The sequence below is a fragment of the Capra hircus genome, chromosome 18 (genome assembly GCF_001704415.2).
Source record: "Capra hircus breed San Clemente chromosome 18, ASM170441v1, whole genome shotgun sequence".
NCBI lineage: Eukaryota > Metazoa > Chordata > Mammalia > Artiodactyla > Bovidae > Capra > Capra hircus.
In genome coordinates this window covers 56,238,489-56,258,362 of record NC_030825.1, presented here as the reverse complement: position 1 = coordinate 56,258,362, position 19,874 = coordinate 56,238,489, and the positions used below count along the sequence as shown (strand labels likewise).

General features: G+C 51.1%; 1 protein-coding gene across 1 annotated transcript in view; it reads right to left on the bottom strand.

Moving 5' to 3' along the window:
• The window catches only part of SULT2B1 (sulfotransferase family 2B member 1), a 36,264-nt gene extending 17,448 nt beyond the window's left edge, over positions 1 to 18,816 (bottom strand). The window contains exon 1 of the mRNA XM_005692681.3: positions 18,646 to 18,816. Coding sequence (XP_005692738.2) covers positions 18,646 to 18,716 — 71 coding nt within the window. The 5' untranslated portion in view covers positions 18,717 to 18,816. The remainder of the gene's footprint in view (positions 1 to 18,645) is intronic.

Genomic DNA, 19,874 nt, shown 5'->3' with positions numbered 1-19,874 from the left:
CTGAGGTCCACTGAAGTCTGCAACTTGCCCAGGGATCTCCCTGTGTCCTTCCTGAAGGCCTCCACCAGCTTCCAAGATTTGGGGGATGGGGAATTTCTCCAGGGCTTGGAATCAGGCTCAGGCTTGCAGGAGAAAGACAAAAAGCTAGAGCATTGTTTCCTCTACGTGGGATCCCAGGAGGGTTCTGGGGAGCCCAGGTAAGGCTTGGCCCAGCCAGCCAGGGTTGCCAAAGGGGCAGAGTCCCAAGGTGGGGGGGCTCAGAGGAGGCTATGGAGGAAGTTGGCAGGTGGGCTATGGTCTACTTGCCAAGGCCTCTTTTATCCTTGGTGAGGGGACTAGGAAGGAAGGGCTGGTTACCTTAGAGGGGTGGTGGCAGGGGCTTTGCAAGCCCTGCTTCTTAGTATCCAAACTGGGGCAAGTGTGAGTAAGAGTGTGGTTCTAAGGGACTTCCCTGGTGGTCCAGTAGCTAAGACTCTTGAGTTTCCAATGCTGGGGGCCTGGGCTCAATCCCTGGTCAGGGAATTAGATCCCACATGCCTTACTCAACTAAAGAGTTCTCAAGGCGCAACTATAGATTCCACATGCCCACAATGAAGAGCGAAGATCCTGCATACCACAGCTAAGACCTGGTGCAGCCAAAATAAATAAATATTTAAAAACAAATATTTTTTTAAAGTGTGGTTCTGGAGCTGGGCGTCTCGGGTTCAGAGCTGAGCTTTGGCACTCTCTAGCCGAGGTAAGGCCCAGCGCGTCATCTCTCTGTGCCTTGGTTTCCTCAACTATAAAGTGGGGGTAGAAGAAGTCACATAGTGTCTTGGTTAACAGCATATGAGTTTGAATTCTTCCTCCCTCCAGCTGTGGGGCTGTGGGTAACTCACTTGACCTCTCTCCGCTTCAGTTCTTTCATCCATCAAATGGGGATAATAAGTAAATATTACCTCATAGGATGGTTGTGAGCATGTAAAAAGTGTTTAGAAATGGGCCTGGCATAAGAGTATGCATTATATAAGTGTTTCTTAGTTTTCGGTGGAGGGATTTAATGTATCATTTGACTTGTAGTCGAGTCAAGATAGGATTTGACTCGTAGTCCACGTTCAATAAATCTGGACTAAAATTATTGTTATTATACCCAGTAATAGAGGCAACACTAGGCGTTGGTGTGAGCCCAAAGGAGAGGTTACTTGGCACAACCTTTGGCACACAGTAGGCCCTCTGCTGGCCCTCAGCACGTTGTAATTAACTTTATTGTTCGGTGATTTCAGAGGTTGAGCGCAGGCAGCGGAATTAGTGATGTCACTAGTTGTCAGGCAGATTTAACCCAGTGGGCGTGACTGTGAGGTCATCAGTCACTAGGCAGATTAGCTGCTAAGTGCCTGGGTCTTGGCTCCAGTGGGTTCCCTGTGTTCTCCGTGGGCCCTAGGCAGCAGATCTCACCTCTCTGAGCCTCAGTTTCCTCGTCTGACACGTGAAGATAACGGTAATCTCAACCTCAGGGTTTTAATCCTACCTAAAGATTAAAAGGGATAATATATGCTAAGTCCCTGACTCCTGACTGATAGTCAAGACACTGAAGCTCCCTTTAGCGTTCAGGGCTATTTTAGACTTTGATCTCACCAACAGCTCCTTAAGGAAGAAATGTCCTCCCCAGCTTATGGAACAGGAAAATGGAGCTGTCAACAAGGAAAAGATCCTGTGCCCTTCAGGAGTCCCCGAAATAGTCACTGAATGTATACATGCATAAATATGAGGGTGTCCCACCATCCCTTGGGCTTCCCTTGTGGCTCAGCTGGTAAAGAATCCGCCCGCAATGCGGGAGGCCTGGGTTCGATCCCTGGGTGGGGAAGATTCCTGGAGAAGGGAAAGGCTATCCTCTCCAGAATTCTGGCCTGGAGAATTCCATGGACTGTATAGGCCATGGGGTCACAAAGAGTCGGACAAAACTGAGCGGCTTTTACTCACACCTTCCCCTTCAGCACAATCTCCAAATTGGGGGACTACCCCCAGGGGACCCTACCCCAGGAAGCCAGGGTGGAATCCACAGTGCTAATACATTGTTGGTGCCTAACCAGTATTCGACTGACTGACTGAATGAATGAATGAATGAATGTATGAAGGAATGAATGTGTGAGTGAATGAATGAATGTGTGAGTGAATGAATGAATGAATGTGAGTGAATGAATGAATGTGAGTGGATGAATGAATGTGTGAGTGGATGAATGAATGTGTGAGTGAATGAATGAATGTGTGAGTGAATGAATGAATGTGAGTGAATGAATGAATGTGAGTGAATGAATGAATGTGCTAGTGAATGAATGTGTGAGTGACTGAATGAATGTGTGTGCGAATGAATGAATGTGTGAGTGAATGAATGAATGTGTGAGTGAATGAAAATGAATGAATGAATGTGAATGAATGAATGTGAGTGAATGAATGTGAGTGAATTAATGAATGTGTGAGTGAATGAATGAATGTGTGAATGAATGAATGAATGTGTGAATGAATGAATGAATGTGAGTGAATGAATGAATGTGTGAGTGAATGAATGAATGTGTGAGTGAATGAATGAATGCATGAACGCGTGAATGAATGAAGGGGGTCACCTGGGAAAGAAGTTAAGGAAAGTTAAAGAGCACTTGTTACATCCGTTCGTGTTCCTCCAGGGTTCTCAGTCCCCAGCATTTTTAGAATCCCCCAGGGAGACGTCAGAAACTCCCGAAGCCCAGCCTCATTCCAGGTTAACAGTGTCCAAACCTCACCACCGCGCCCCTTGAGCCCAGAACAACCAGCTACTCAATAAATCAGTGAACATCAATATTCAATCAACAATCAAGGCGTGATGGGGGCGAGCTGGGATCTCCCCGTATGTCACGAGGCTACAGGTGGGAAAATGGAGGTTGAGGGAGAGGGAACCACGTGACCAAGGCCACTTGGCAAGCACCAAACAGAGCTGAGATGTGACCTTGAGCCCCGCAGACAGTTCCATTCTGGATCCTCCTTCCTCACGTCCCCCCACTCCCGCCAAAGCCACCCAACGCCCCGAGCACTATTCCAGCCTCTGGCCTTGTATCTGCCATTCCTCCCACCAGGAATGCTCTCTCCCTGCCCTTCAGCATGGTGGCCTGGCTAGGGTTGGGGGGACAGAGGGGCGGGGATCTGGAGTCCTGCTTGGCTGAATCTCACTGTGTGTCCCCAGACAGGTGCTATGCACCCTGTCTTCTCTCCCCACCTGGGAAATTAAATCTGGCCCCGGGGTGACCTTGCTTCTCCCTGGGTTCTGAGCCCAGTTGGTTTCCAGGTCAGCTCCTGGCCCTGTGGCACGCAGCGATCACTTGGCTGGAGCCGAGGAATGAAGATGACAACTGGGCTGGGGGCAGAGACCTGCAGCAGGAGGAACAGCAGACAGCTCACGTGATGGGCAGTGGGCCAGGGTCGTAATTAGCCTCCTCAAAGGGGCCTGGCCTGGGACTTCCCTGGGGATCGTGGCTAAGACTCCACACTCCCAACACAGGAGGCCCTGGGTTCGATCCCTGCTAGGGGAACTAGATCCCACATGCTACAACAAGGACCCAGCACAGTCAAATAAATAAAATAAAATAAATAAAAACTTAGGAAAAAAAAAAGGGCTGCCCTGCCCTGCTAGGGAGACCCCAGGACACAAGACTATGAATGGCCCAACCTGGTGACCCTCCTTCCTGCCACCCCGACCTCCCAGTCCCTCAGGCCCTGGCTCTTCCTCTCAGTCCCCACCACCCCGGTCCAGCTCAGCTCTCCTCCTTGCCCTCTGGATCCTCAACCCAGCCTCCTCCCCAGTCTCTTGGCCTTCAGTTTCTCATTCCTGTTCATCTCTGATTGGCCCAGAGCTCAAGGCCAGACACAGCCTGGTGGAGGGGAATTGTATCAGAACTTGGGTGCCATCCATCAATATTTTTGTTGAAGGGACTTCCCTGGTGGTCCAGCGGCTAAGGCTGTGCTCTCAGTGCAGGGGGCCTGAGTTTGACCCTTCTTCAGGCAACTAGATCCCACATGCCGCAACTAAGCCCTGCTGCTGCTGCTGCTAAGTCGCGTCAGTCGTGTCCGACTCTGTGCGACCCCACAGACGGCAGCCCACCAGGCTCCCCCATCCCTGGGATTCTCCAGGCAAGAATACTGGAGTGGGTTGCCATTTCCTTCTCCAATGCATGAAAGTGAAAAGTGAAAGTGAAGTCGCTCAGTCTATCCGACTGTTCTCAACCCCATGGACTGCAGCCCACCAGGCTCCTCCGTCCATGGGATTCTTAAGGCAACAGTACTGGAGTGGGTTGCCATTGCCTTCTAAGCCCTGGGTGCAGCCAAATAAGTAAATATGTGTGTTGAAGAAATAAAAATAGCACTCACAGTGCTTCCTGGCCTGACACTCCTCATTCCATTATAAGCCTTAATTTGCTTATCCCCTGAACAATCCTAGCAGGCCACCCAACACTGCTACCCCCGAGTTACAAATGAGGAAGTAGAGGCTCCAAGAGGCAGCGTCACTAGGCTGCTATCACACAGCTGCAGAGGGCAGAGCTGGGGTCTGAACCCAGGCAGCGTGGCCCTGCAGTCTGCACCCTGAGCCGCCCCTCCCCATGGGGGTAGCCCCTCCCCACTCGCCATTCAGTTGTGCTCAGGTGAGCTCATCCTGGGCACAGGCTGTAGGGGCTCGAGAGTGGAGGGGGGTCAGGAAGACACCGATTTGGCTTCAGGCAACGCACATAACCTGGGTCTCAGTGTCCACCTCCTTCCCCTTGGTCACAGGACCGTTTAACTCATGTATGTGACCATTATGAGTACTCTACTGTATACCAGGGTTTCCCGGGTGGCTCAGTGGTAAAGAATCTGCCTGCCAACGCAGGAACTGCAGGAGACGTCGGTCCGATCCCTGGGTTGGGAAGATCCCCTGGAGGAGGGCATAGCAACCCACTCCAGTATTCTTGCCTGGAGAATTCCGTGGACAGAGGAACCTGGAAGGCTACAGTCAGTGGGGTCGCAAAGAGTCAGACATGACTTAGCAACTTAAACAACAATGATAATTGTATATCAATAGACTTCCATGAAATATCTTAATATAAGCAAAGATTTTAAAGCAGAGTTTCTCCCTCTCCTGGGAATTCACCCAAGAGAAACGATGTTCACATCAACATGAGTACTCAAGTGTTTATAGCTGCCCTATTCATAATCTCCCCAAATGGGGAAGAATCCAAATGTCCTTCAGCGGGTGAGTGGATAAACAGTGGGACACACACACCATGCGATATTACTCAGCAATGACAAGAAACAAGCCTTTGATACCCAGCACCACACAGATGGGTCTCAAAGGCATTGGGCTAAGTGAAGGAGGCCAGTCTAGGAGGTCACGATGTGTATATTTCCATTTATACGCCTGTAGTGGGCTGAATGATGGCCCCCAAAGAGGTCCATGTTACAGTCTCTGGAACTTGCAAGTGTGTTCCATTGCTCCACAAAAGGAATTTTGCAACTGGGATTATGTTAAGAATTTTTAAAGTGTGTGTGTGTGTTTTAAATCTTTTGACTGGGCCACATGGCACATGAGGTCTTAGTTCCCCAACCAAAGATCAAACCCGCATCCCCTACGTTGACATTGTGGAGTCTTAACCTTTGGACCACCAGGGAAGCCCCGTGTTAAGGACTTTGAAATGGAGAGGGAATTTAGTGTGCCCCGAATTACAAGCGTCCTTCTAAGAGGGAGGCAGGAGGGTTAGAATCAGAGACAGAAGATGTGATAACAGAAGCAGAGGTCCAGAAAGGAAGGAGATTGGAGGAGGCTACGCACCTGGCTTTGAAGATGGAGGAAAGGGCCGCAAAGCAAGAGATGGAGGTGGCCACTGGGAACTGAAAAAGGCACAGGAGGAAATGGGAGGAATGCCCCCTGCTGACACTGTGACTTTAGCCCAGTGACTCTGATTGCAGACTTCTGACCTTCAGAAATGGATGAGCACAAATTCCTATTGCTTTAAGCCACTCAGTTTGTGGCAACAAGAAACGAATGTGTCATTTTGGACAAAAGTCTATGGGGACTTCCCCGGTGGTCCAGTGACTAAGACTCCGTGCTCCCAATGCAGGGGGCCTGGGTTTGATCCCTGGTCAGAACTAGATCCCACATGCTGCAACTAAAGATTCCATATACTGCAACTTAAAAAGAAGAAAAAAGAAAGAAAATCTGCAAGCTGCAATGACTATCAAAGATTCTGCGTGCCGCAACTAAGACCCAGTGAATCCAAATAAATAAATATTTGTTAATAGGTATTGGACAGGGAATAGATTAGTAGCTGTGGGGGCGGGAGGTTGGCAGTGGAAGGGAAGAGGGCAGCTAGGGATGGGGCAGGGAGGGGTCCCTACAAAGGGGTGATGGTGTGGGTTTGTGTCCTCATTGTGGTGATGGTTACACAAATCTATATATGTGTTAAAATTCATAGACCTATACACTGCCCCCCAATACAAAAATCAATTTTACTGATTGACTTAAAAAAAAAACCAAAAAACAACTCTTTATATAAATACTTAACTCCCACTAGCCATTATTATAACAAGACACCCTCTTGGCCAGCGTCCCTCTTGGTGACACAGGATTGTGCAACAATGCAACTCCTGCCTACTTTATAGGCCTGCCTCGGATCTGCTGTGTGACCGGAAGTCACTCTCAAACCCTCTCTGGTCTCACTTGAAGAATGAGCAGGGATGGGGGCAGAGACGGGAGGCCTCTTTCCCAGGGACCTACCTCCCAGTCTGATGTCCAAAGAGCGCCCCCGGTGTAGGGAGCTTTAGGCCTTTTGCCTGCAATGAGGCAAATTCATTCATTCAGCCCATAGGTATTTTATTGAATCCCTGGTATGTACTGATGCTGCTGCTGCTGCTGCTAAGTCGTGTCCGACTCTATGCGACCCATAGACGGCAGCCCACCAGGCTCCTCTGTCCACGGGATTTTCCAGGTAAATAGTACTGGAGTGGATTGCCATAGGGGGTTACAAAAGTGAGTGCAACTGACGACAACAAAAAAAAAGCCTATCGCAGCTTACGTTCGAATGAACAATAAAATTAACCCAATATGTTTTAAATGTAGTGTATGGGATGGTGATGGCGGGCGGGGCGGGAATGAAGCCGGTGGGGGAAAGGAGGCATCTGGGGTCGGCAGGGTTTGTAATTTGAGATGGATGGAGTCAGGGGAGGTCTCTCTCGGAGAAGGTGACTTTTGAGCAGCCCGGCAGGAGGCGAGGGCAGAGCCGAGTGTGGGCACCAGAGGGAATACTGGGTGCAAAGGAAGCGGGAGACGGCAGGCTACTGCGACTCTGGAGGCTGGTGGGAGGGGAACTCTCCCACCCCCTCCGCCCCCGACTCCCGCGCTTCCAAGCACGCGATGCGGCTGCAAGGGGAGTATTTCCGCCTTTCCGCAGCGCGGTGCTGCTGACTCACAGCGGGTGCCTGCGGTCAACTTGCCTGCCTGTCTGTCTAGGGAGAGCGGTGCCAAGGCTCCTCCAGCCTGAGCTGGGTTCAGTGTCCTCAGTCCCAGGACACCCTGTGCAGTGGCAGCCGCCCTCCTTTGCCTGGACTGTTCTCTTTCCCCTCCCGAAATTCCTCCGCTTGGAGCCCATCTGGGGCACGCGCCCGCGTCTCCTGCGGCCACCTCCACCTCCGTGGGATGACTCACGCCTTGGCCAGAGCTCAGAGAAGCGGGCTCTTCCCCTCTGCTGCTGTGGGCTGCGGCAGGCAGCCGGGGAGACGGGATCAGAGTAACCTCTTTGGGAAGATCATTTGGCAACGTTTGTCTTATACAAGCCACCTCCCGCTCAAGCAGACCTGGTCGATGTGCTTTTTCACCCGGGCGGCATCCTGTTTGCTTCTGTCACAGCCCTTTTAATACTTTGTTACTATTTTCATTGTCTAGTAATAGAGCTACAAGGGAACAGAAATTCTGCGTCTCCCATGTCCCACCTCCAAGAACCAGCATCAGGCAAGCGGCACTCCATTATATTTGTTGGAGGCATAAATAAATGTGATTTCCAGAAATTTATGAGATGGGTGCCCTTGAAGTGAGGTGGTGTTGTAGGTACCAAAGTACCAATTGCAACCTTGTTTATAAGAGGTATAAACATGTTCTCTGAACAAGAGAACTGGTTAAATAAATCAGAACTGAGTGAATAAATCACTGGCCGGCAAAACGTTGGAATCCAGCCACTGGAAAGGAAGCGTTTATGTTTTGATAGGGATTTGGACTACACATGCATTTCTCAAAATGGCACACTTAATAGATTTGTGCAGTGCACTGAATATAAACATCATCTATTTTCAAAAAGCCCGAAAACAAGTACTGAAGTCTATTTCATAATATGCAGCCTGGAATGCTTAAGGTGAAGTGTTCCCAAGTCTGCAGTTTACTCCTTGGAAATGCATCACCAGTAAGAATTGCTGGATGTGTAGAAGGTTGCACAGATCTATGATAAAACAAGTATAGTAAAGCTGTAGGGGTAGTGGATACAGAGCAGGTGTGTCATGGATGAGTCCTTCAAAGCTTTTCTAGGTCTTGAAATTTTCATAACAAAAGGTCGGAGGAGTAAGGAGATGGCATGTATTTGGGAAGATGTCTGAGATATTGCAGAGAGTGAAAAGACGAAGGGCAGAGCCAGAAATAAAAGTGTCTTGCTGCCGCTGCTGCTAAATCACTTCAGTCGTGTCCGACTCTGTGCGACCCCATAGATGGCAGCCCACCAGACTCCCCCGTCCCTGGGATTCTCCAGGCAAGAACACAGGAGTGGGTTGCCATTTCCTTCTCCAATGCGTGAAAGTGAAAAGTGAAAGTGAAGTCGCTCAGTTGTGTCTGACCCTCTGCGACCCCATGGACTGTAGCCTTCCAGGCTCCTCCTTCCATGGGATTTTCCAGGCAAGAGTACTGGAGTGGGTTGCCATTGCCTTCTCTGAAAGTGTCTTAATTATGTTTAAAAAATAAGTAAGTGGGACTTTCCGGGTGGTCCAGTGGTCAAGATTCTGCTCTTCCGTTGCAGGGGTCATGGGTTTGATCCTTCTTTGGGGAACTAGGATCCAGCAGCCAAAAATAAATAAAGATTTTATAATAAACAATAACAAATAAGTAAGTAAAGACAAGATACACACTTAGAAATCTTCTGGCAGTATAGTATTAAAAGTGGTTTCTCAGAGGATGGGTCTGGGGAAGCTGTGTCGGGGGGGAGCTGTGAGAACTAGAATTTTCCGTTTTATGTCTTTGTCTTGAATTCTGAATTGTGATCGGGGCAGCTGTGGCTGCCAGGTGCTCGCCCTCCGCCCCATGGCTGGTGGGATCAGCGAGATGTCTCCAGAGACTTGGGAGTCAGGGGTGGAGGATGGCAGAGCCCAGACCTGGCATCACGTGATCAGGAGAGCGCACCTGGGGTGAAATATGAGCTTGAAATGAACTTCAATGGGTGGGTGGGGACGGGAGAGAGCCTGGGGGCTGGGGAGGGGAGTTTAAGTCCCCTAGACTGCCTGGATATAGCACAGGCATCTTTTTCCTTTTTTTTTTTTTTTTTAAAGAAAATCTAATTAGGAAAATAAATTGTTGGATCGTATCTGTATCTATTGATCATCTGGGTTTATTAATAAGTTATATGTATTTATTATCCTCTGGGTCTGTTAATAAGTTAATGGCCTCCCCCAACGCTGCCATGCCAGCTTCAGGGGCCCCCTGTATAACCAGCTTGATGCGAAACCTAACCATCCTTACAGAAGTACGTGCCATCCTGTTCACGGTGTGGACACTGAGATCTCTTCTCTGCTGCCCTTCATCCTCCTTCTAAACAATATCGATATCAGACCTTACACCTTCCTCTGCATCTTGCTGATTTTTTATTACCGCAATTTTTTCAAATCTGTAGCCACCTCCTTTTTAAAAATAGCTGCCAGACCATTATTTACAATTGCTGAGGCAGAGAAGCAGAAAAAGTGTCCATCAACAGATGAATGGATACAGACGATGTGATATACATATATATATGTATATATATGTGTGTGTGTGTGTGTGTGTGTGTGTGTGTGTGTGGAATACTACTCGGCCATAAAAAAGAAGGAAACTTTTGCCAAAATGGCAACATGAATGGACCCGGAGGGCATTATGTTGAGTAGAATAAGTCTGACAGAGAAAGACAAATACTGTAGCTATCACTTATATGTGGAATCTCAAAAAGACAGCAAACTAGTGAATAAAACAGAAAACAGCAGACCGATGGACACAGATAACAAACTAGTGGTTAGCAGTGGGGAGAGGGAAGCAGGGAGGGGCAGGGGGAGGGAAATTTGTTAAGGGTTATTGGTTGAGATTGACATATATGCACTGTTAGGTATAAAACAGGGAACTAACGAGGACCTGCTGTGTAGCTCAGGGAACTCCACCCAGCGCTCTGTGCTGACCTAAATGGGAAGGAAATCCGAGAAAGAGTGGATGTCTGTGTACATATAGCTGACTTGCTTTGCTGTACAGTAGAAACTAACATAACACTGTAAAGCAACTGAATTTCAATAACAATAAATGTCAAAAAATGATAAAAGAGTTATTATGGGATTTTATGAAGTTGTGTGTGAAAGTTTTGAAAATGACAGAATTTAAAGAATCTTTCATTCAATAAAAAACACTTTTCATAGCTGCAAGACAGACATCCCGTTTCCACCTTTTCGACATTATTTTCCTGTTGAGGGACACTCCTAATCTGGTTTTTCATGTTTTCAATTATTTTAATGATATATGGAAATTATTATCACCTAAAGTTTTGGAATCATTGTTTTTCTGCTCACGAAAAATAACATATAGGACATTTGGAAGATACAAAAAATAATAGAGAAGAAAATATATGTCACAGGCAATTCCCCTACTTGGAAACAAATGACTTTGTTTCTTGAAACCTCTTCATTTCAAGTGAGTTTTGACAAATGCATGATACCTCCAAGTGATCTAAATCTCTATCACAATACACTTAAAAGTTTTGGGGGGGCATGCCGAGCAGTATAGCACGTGGGATCTTAGTTCCCTGACCAGAGGTTGAACCCACAGCCCCTGCGTTGGAAGCACAGTCTTAACCACTAGACCACCAGGAAAGCCCCGTCATCATGATACAGAATAGCTCATCACCCCAGAAAACCTCCTCTTCCCAATTAGCCCCCTCCTCGAGGCTACCGGTGTTCGGAGCTTTTCCATCGTAAATCGACTTGGCTTGTCTTGGACTTTCTAGAGCTAACAACTTACAGAAAGCACTCGGGTATCTGACTTGTTGCTGTTGTTCAGTTGCTCGGTCATGTCCAGCTCTTTGTCACCCCAGGGACTGCAGCAAGCCAGGCTTCTCTGCCCTTCACTGTCTCCCGGAGTTCGCTCAAATCCAGGTCCTTTGGGTCGGTGAGGCTATCTAATCGTCTCTTCCTCTGCTGCCTGCCTCTCCTTTGGCCTTCAGTCTTTCCCAGCATCAGGGTCTTTCCCAATGATTGGAAGGACTCATGATGAAGCTGAAACTGTAATACTTTGGGCGCCTGATGTGAAGAGCCAGCTCAGCGGCACCCGGCTTTGCTTAACATACTCCTCTTTGATGTGCATCCTTGTATAAACATAAATGCACATTACATCTAGAGTTTGTTTCTTTTCATGGCTGAGTAGAATCTGACGGTAGGACTAGGTTACGGCGTGTTGCCCCCTTCTCCTGTTCATGGCTGTTTCCAGCTTCGGCTAGTGCCCACAGACCCACTGGGACCATCCTTTGCCTTCGTGTGGAACCCGAATTCTCATTTCTCTTGGGCCCCTTATTGAGTAGCAGTGGAATTGCTAGGGCATCATACTCTTTGGATTATAGTAACTATACACTTTGAAATCTGATAAGGTCAGTTCTTCCTCCTCATTCCTTTTTTCCCTTCCCTTGGCTCTCCTCACACATTTAAAATCTATACGTACTTTTCAATGACTTTTTGATTATTACTTTGATGATGGTGATAGAGCACAGTCTGGCTCTGTCTGTGGATTACTCTCTTCGAAATCTCAGTGTTCCCTGTACTGCATCCCTGCCTCTGTCCTTCGAAGCCCAGCAGATTCTCTGTGGGCTCGCTGACCTGCGCTGCCCCCCTTCCACTGGGTCCCCACACCAGCACAGCCAGGGTTATTCTGCTCCCAGCAGCAAGTTCAATTTGTTCCCTACACACTTCATGCTCCACCACACCACTGGAACTCTGCACGTGCTGTGCCTTTAGCCTAAAGGCTGATAATATTTCAGGTATATTGAGTTCAATAAAATACATACTTAAAATTGGGTTTCCCGGGTGGTGCTAGTGGTAAAGAACCCTCCTGCCAAAGCAGGAGACATAAGAGATGCAGATTTGATCCCTGGGTCGGGAAGATCCCCTGGAGGAAAGCTTGGCAACTCCAGTATTCTTGCCTGGAGAATTCCACGGATAGAGGAGCCTGGCAATGGCACCCCACTCCAGTACTCTTGCCTGGAAAATCCCATGGATGGAGGAGCCTGGTGGGCTGCCGTCCATGGGGTCGCAAAGAGTCGGACACGACCGAGCGACTTCGCTTTCACGGTTCACTTTCATGCATTGGGGAAGGAAATGGCAACCCGCTCCAGTGTCCTTGCCTGGAGAATCCCAGGGGCGGTGGAGCCTGGTGGGCTGCTGTCTATGGGGTCGCACAGAGTCGGACACGACTGAAGCGACTCAGCAGCAGCAGCAGCAGCAGGCAGAGGAGCCTGGAAGGCTACAATCCATGGGGTCATAAAGAGCTGGACACAACTGAAGCGACACTCACAGCAACATACTTAAAATTAATTTCACCTGTTTCTTTTACCTTTTTTTTTTTTTTTTTTTGGTAGGACTAAGACAAGGTTTACCAAGGGAGCTTGGGTTATGTATCTATGGGCAGTGTTAGTCTGGAGGGTGGTCAGACTACAGACTCATTGACCCTATTTGAGGTAGACCAGCCCCCCTCCCAAGGTGCTGGCCCCAGAGGAGTAGCCCCTCTTTCTAGTTCAAGGCCCCCCTCTGATCTCTTTTTCTAGCATGGAGATAAAAGAATAATATCTCTGGAGCAAATCCCAGATGTATGAGTCCTCTCCGGGGCCTCAGTTTTCCCATCTGTAAAATGGGAACCCTGACAGCACCACCCTTACAAGCCTGTTGTGAAAATGGGAAAGGTTCACCCACACAAAGCTCCGAGCACAAGCCTGGCGCGTGGCCAGTGCTTAGGAAGGTCATAATTATTACCGTCTTTCACCCCGTCCCCACCCTTTTGGGCACCCGGTCTCCTGGCTCAGAAATGGTCACAGGAATCCAAGAAGGAGGAAGGAAAACCCCGTGATCCCTGACTCAGCAGAGTACGGCGAGTCTAGCCTGTCCCGGGGCATCATCCGTTTCAAGGATGTGGAACTCCCAGGAGGATCCTGTGTACCCAGTGGGCTCCATCTGGCGGGTGTTCGGGGCCGGATTGGAACTCAGGCCTGCCTTCCTGCGGGCTGCGTGACTCCTGACACAAGCATTCCTGTCTGCAAGGGCAGAGTCCTCAGGGGCACTGGTCCAGGTAACCCCACGAGTAGCTGGCCCTCTGCTAGGCCCTCTGATTCAGACCTCCCAGGGAGACTAAGGGCCTGTGTTTTTTTGGCTGCGCTGGGTGTTAGTTGTGGCACGCAGAAGCTTTAGCTGCAGCATGCACTCAGTTGCGGCATGTGGGATCGAGTTCCTTGACCAGGGATCAAACCCAGGCCCCCTGTATTGGGAGTCTGGAGTCTCAGTCACTGGACCACCAGGGAAGTCCTCAGGGTCTCCCTTCTTGCCTTGGCATTTGATGCCACTGATGGTCCACCAGGGCCCACTCTGCCTCCCCTAGAGCCTACCTTTGGCAAACTGGGCTTCTCTCATTCTTTCCAAGGGGGGCCTGGATGCTCCCATTTCTTGATCCCTGCGAAGGACCGCAGCCACAGGTGGGACGCAGGCCCGCCTCCCACCACCCCCTCCCTGGCCTCTAGAGAGCAAGTGGAGACCGAAAGACTTCCTTCCCTTGCCTCTCCCAGCCTGCTTGGGGTGGGTAGTGGGTAGAAGGGAAGGTAGGAGCTAGGGGCTGTGAGCAACTCTCTCTAGTTCTCCACAGGGTATCTGATTTATTCATGGAGGCCCAGAACCCCACCTCCTCTCTGCCTGCCCCAATTCCACCCAGACAACAAGCTCAAGGTTTGATTACATGTTTACTGCCTTTAAAATTTTTTTTTGGCGGGGGGCTGTGCCTCATGCAAAGAGTTGACTCACTGGAAAAGACTTTGATGCTGGGAGGGATTGGGAGCAGGAGGAGAAGGGGACGACCGAGGATGCGATGGCTGGATGGCATCACTGACTCGATGGACGCGAGTCTGAGTGAACTCCGGGAGTTGGTGATGGACAGGGAGGCCTGGCGTGCTGCAGTCCATGAGGTCACAGAGAGTCGGACACGACTGAGCGACTGAACTGAACTGAACTGAACTGAACTGTGCTGCTCAGCATGAGGGATCTTATTTCCTGAGACCAGAGATCGAACCCTTCCCCCCTGCAGTGGAAGCACAGAGTCTCAAAGTCCTAAAGTCCCAAAGTCCTAAAATCGTCCTGGTAGCTTGGCCCTCCTCAAGGAAGGAGGAGCCGGGGCTGTGAAACCTGGGTTGGTGCCCTCAGAGGGTGAGATCTGAAAGGACCTTGCTTGGGGTTCTCCAAGATCAGAGAGAGGAGGGGAGGAGAGGGGTGCAGCAAGCACAGATCCAAATGCCCACGAGGCTTCTGGCCTTGACCTTCTTGGGAAAGGGCTGGTCAAGGTGCAGCCCAGCGCACAGCATTTTCCAGGAAATGCAGCAATATTATCTACTAAGCCTCCCGTCTGGGCAGGGCTGCCTCACAGATCCACCTGCTTCCTCACCTTGCTCATTCCCAAATTCCTTTCGTAACTGCCCACCCCTTCCAGGGCGTGATAGAGTCAGCCTGTCCCGGTTCACGTCCTGACTACACCTTGCTTGACAACTCTGTGACCCTGGACAAGTCACTCAACTTCTCTGGGCCTCAGTGGCCTTCATCATAAATAGAATGATCATAGTTAATCATTCACATGGCTTAATCTCAACTGGTTGTTGTGGATTAAATGAGATAATTGGTGGAAGATACTCAGCAAAGTGATATTAAAAAGATTCTCTAGGGATTACCCTCCTCTGGGCTTGTCCCTGCATCATCTCTGCCTCCTGAAACTTAGCATAATTGCCTGGGTTTTGCTTACCTCTTGCTTCTAACTTCTTCCTCTTAAAATTTTAATTTTGCACTTAATGAGCCCTCCCTAGTCCGCTGGATACCTACACGTCTCCATGGAACACGTATAACATTTCTAAACCATGATTTGTGATGCGCGTGTATGTATGCATATGTGTTGGCTACTCAGTCGTGTCTGACTCTTTTCGACCCCACGGACTGTAGCCCGCCAGGCTCCTCTGTCCATGGGATTCTCCAGGCAAGAACCCTGGAGTGGGTTGCCATTTCCTGCTCTGGGGGATCTTCCTGACCCAGGGATCGAACTTGGGTCTCCTGCATTACAGGCGGATTCTTTATCACCTGAACCACTGGAACATTCCAAACAGTAAGGCTCTGGGCTCCTCCTCGTACCATTGGCCTCCCCCTTCAGCCATCCTGAATTAAATCCTTACCAGTCATTTTTTTTTTTTAACTGGACTTTAAAAGAAAACTGTGTGTTTTCATTTGCTTGGGTTTTCGGTCACACTGTGCAGCATGTGAGTCTTAGTTCCCCAATCAGGGATCGAACCCACATCCCTTGACTTAGAAGCGAGGAACCTTAACCAGGGAACCACCAGGGAAGTCCCAGTCCATTGTTATGCTTGTATTCAAAAAATGATACATGGCACAGCTTTCCTGGCTTGGGAGAGGGGGAAGCTTAAAAATGGGAGTGGGCTGTAGTCAGTTCCTGGGAGTCCATTCTAGCCCTTAACATTGAAAGTCATTCACGTCACTTCCAACAGCCACGGTCCTTTTTCTCCAGTCTCTTCCCCTGCGTGCCCCGCCCCTCCTCACCTGTCTTCCAGCCCTGAGTCATCTTGCCAGCACCAGCTCCAAGCCTGCCTCGTCTCTCCTCCATTCATTCCTTGACATCATTCTCAGAGCCTTCCCAGGGCGCCTCCCCCACCCGCCCTCAGCAGAGGATGGCAGAGGTGGTCCCAGCTCTGTCCCTGTCTCTGGACGAGTCCACCTTTGAGAACCATGGCATATGTTTGAAACCAGAAGTGCGATCAGGAAACCTACCTATGGGGGCCAAGAGTCTTAAATTGGGTGAGGATTTTGCCAGGTGAAGAAGCGAGGTCATTTCAGGAGCAAAGGCCTGAAGGTGTGAGATCTGGGTCAGACAGGATGTGGAAGCTGTCAGGTGAGGCCCAGGCAGCCAGGCAGGTGGAGGATGGAGCTGAGGGAAAGGTGTGTGCAGAGAGGCACTCTCACAGAGGGAGCATGGGCAGCGGCGGGACCCCAGCCTCACTCCCCCATTTTAAGCCGTAGCAGATCGGTTTTGATCTCTATCACGTATTTAGGCTTGGACATAAGATTTCTCCTGGACAAAGGAATCTGTGTCTTATAAAGCTTCAGGGAAACCATTGCTGTGGGTGCTAGGGATTCAAGAAAGGCACTTGAGCCGGGGCGATGGTCAGCGGGTAGGTGTAGAGACCTCTGAGAATCTCTGCAGAGGAAACCGTATATGCAAAGGCACCGGGGCAGGGAAGAGTGAGGTGTAAGCAGGGAATCTGAAATGCTGGGGTAGACGGAGTACAAGCGAGGGTGGGGACTGACCTGGAGAGGCCAGGGTGCCGGGCTCTGGAGGGCCTTGAGACTGGGAGGAGTGGAGCGGCAGCTCTGGGAAAGACTAGAGGCAGGGAGGCCAGGGTGAGGCTCGAGGGGCAGATGAGGTCAGAGCTGGGACCATGCAAATGGAGAGGGTCGGGGAACAGGAGAGCAGGGCTGGGGAGTGACGGGCTGTGGGAGGGAGAGGAAGGAAAGGAGAAGGATGATGGTGGGGCGTGGTGTCGGGCCCAGGGACTGATGGGGGCCAACCCTGAGCTGACAGCCTTGGATGGGGGAAGCTGTGGGGGAGCCACTGAGTTCCCATCCAACGCTGGGGATGCCGTGTGTCTGAGGGGGTCTGCAGCAGGAGGTCCAGAAAGGATGGTGAGGGCCCTCGTGAGAAGCATTCTTCTGGTCCAGGGGATTCCAGAAGCTCGTGGAAAAGAAGATTTTCAATCCTAAGGCCACTTCCCAAGGAGTTGCAGAATTCAGGTCTGTGAGTGTGTCATAGACGAGGGTTATGTACCCCCATTTCACAGATGAGGAAACTGAGGCTGGGAGAGGACAGGTGATTGGGTCAAGTTCACTCACTAAGAAAGGGCTGGGGATCGTATGATCAGCTGGCTGTGTGGGAGCAAAGCGGAGGGGGGCTGCCAGGGCCTGGTGGGAGGAGAGTCTCCCAGGTATGAGAACCCAGAAGGGGAACCTATTTATCTCGGGAGGGAGAAATTGCAGAACCCAGGGGACCCGGAGAAATGGATGCTGGAGGTTTCCTCAGACAGAGCTGGAAGCCGCCCCGTGGCCACTCTCAGTCCGAGATGTCGTGAGGCTTGTCTATGTCACACAGCGCTCGGACCTCAACTACTCCAGTCTCTGGAGTTTGGGGGAAATGGGGGCACAAGGGTGAGGGAGGGGAGGAGAAGAACCTGAAACAGTACAGCCAGGGGTGGCTGGAGGGGCTCGGGCGGCCAGGGGAGACTGCCTGGCAGAGTGCAAGGCAGCGAGGGTTGGGATCATCTAAGCAGCTCCCTGCCTGCCCTCTCTGAGACTCCGCTTTCTCCTCTGAGAAATGGAGCTGTGGGGGTATCACCGAGGCCCTTGAGGACAGGGTTAGATGGACGGGATTCAGTTCGCTTCTGGCTGCGTAATAATATGGTCTCATTACTTTCCCTCTCAGCCTCAGTCTCCCCATCTGGAAAGTGGGGGACTATAAAAAGTGTCTGAGTCATGCCTGGGAACATGGGAGTCAGGCTTCCAAAGCGCTGAGAGCTCTGACCTAAGCACCCTCAGGAGGAGTCAGAGGCCCCTCCTCTGGGCCCCCAAGTCCCTCACGACACAGCCTCGGACTCGGGGACTCAGCTGTATCTGTATCCAAGCCCGCTCACCTCTGCTGTCCCATCCTCCCCCAAACAGAACAGAAACCCCTGGAGGGAAAGCACCCCCACGAGAAGGGCTTCTGAGGGGGGGTGTCTGTGAGGAAAGCGAGGACAACAGCCTTCCTGTTTCCCTGGCAACGACGGCGCACCAAGCCCCTGCTCTCCTCCGGTCCTACATTTGACACACAGGGAACCTGAGGCCTCGAGAGGGACAGGACCCCCCAAGCATCTCAACAGGTGGCTCAGCACCACCTGGGTCCTCGAATCCCCTCGCAGGAGGGACCTGCACCCCAGGGCGGCTGCGCCAGCCACAGTCGGCCAGTTCAGAGGCTGCGGGAGGTCTGGGCCTCCTCTGCAGAGGCTCCTGGCGCTTCCCCGCAGGCCACCTCCTCCAGGGGGCTCCCTGCCTGCTGCCTGCGGGTCTGGGCCTCACCTGATTGCCGAGATGTTTTTCTCATAGGGGTCCCATTTGGCCTGGTTCCTGGGCTCGGCAGGCTCACCCATGGCAGGCGGGCGAGGCTGGGGAGAGGAGGACGCGCTGGGAGCAGACGGCTCGGGGACCAGGTGTGTGCAGCGGTGGCGTCTGCCACCGGGGGAACCGCCAGGTGCCTACCTCCACGCCCAAGGGGAGGGGCCGCATCCAGCCGGTTCTCCCAGCTGCTACCCACGCCTCCAACAGCGGGGAGAGGCCAGGAGGGAGCCACCCTTCTCTGAGGGTGGAGAGGAGGGGTGACGGGCACCTCCTGGGCACCACGCCAGTGGCTGGGGACAGAGTCCAGGGGGTCACAGACAATGCCACACGGAACCCTCTGTGCTGGTGGCTCAGGGCACGCCTGTGACCCTACGGAACCTCAGTCTGCTCATCTGATCAAGGCGCTAGCCCCATCTCAGAGAGTTCATTCATTCCTTCATGCCTTTATTCATTCAAGAAATATTTATTGAGCGCCTCCTGTCTGCCAGGCGCTGTTGGAAGGGTTGGGATATCACTGGGAACCAGACAGACAGAAACTGCCCTCGCGGGCTGACATTTGTAAGGGGCACGCATAGAAACAGGCTGAGATGCAACCAGGGCCAAAGGGAGAGAGAGAGAGGCCACCGAGACAGGGTCAGAGGCAAGAAGAGACACGGAGAGACCGAGGGAGAGAGGCAGAGACAGGGAGAAGCCGAGGGGGAGCGAGAAACACGGAGGCTCAGAGATGGTGGGAGATGCAAAGAGATACGGAGATGCAACAGATGACGGCAGGAGCTGGTTGGTGGGGGGAGCTGAAGCTCAGAGCTCCTGGCCTGACTCTCAGCTCCAACACCTCCCAGAGGTGCGGCCTGAAACCAGTCTCAGCCCCCTGGGCGTCAGTCCTCTGCGCACCCCGACCCCCTGCCGCCCTATAAGTGATATCCACGTCATCAGGCTGTTGTGAGGACCGCATGAGACATTTCTCAAATGCTTCTTAAAGCGTCTGACACACAAGAGGCTCCGCAAAGCCCACGTCCCCCTTCCGCTCTCTCCCTCCCAAATCCAGCTCCTCCCCACCCACTGGTCTCCTGACCCCTCAGAGACTTGGCGTCTGGCTGAGATGCCCAATCTCCTCACCAGAAATGACTTCTTTTTACAGAAGTACCTTTTTTAAAAAAAAAAAATCATCTGAGCCACTAAGTCCAGAAAGA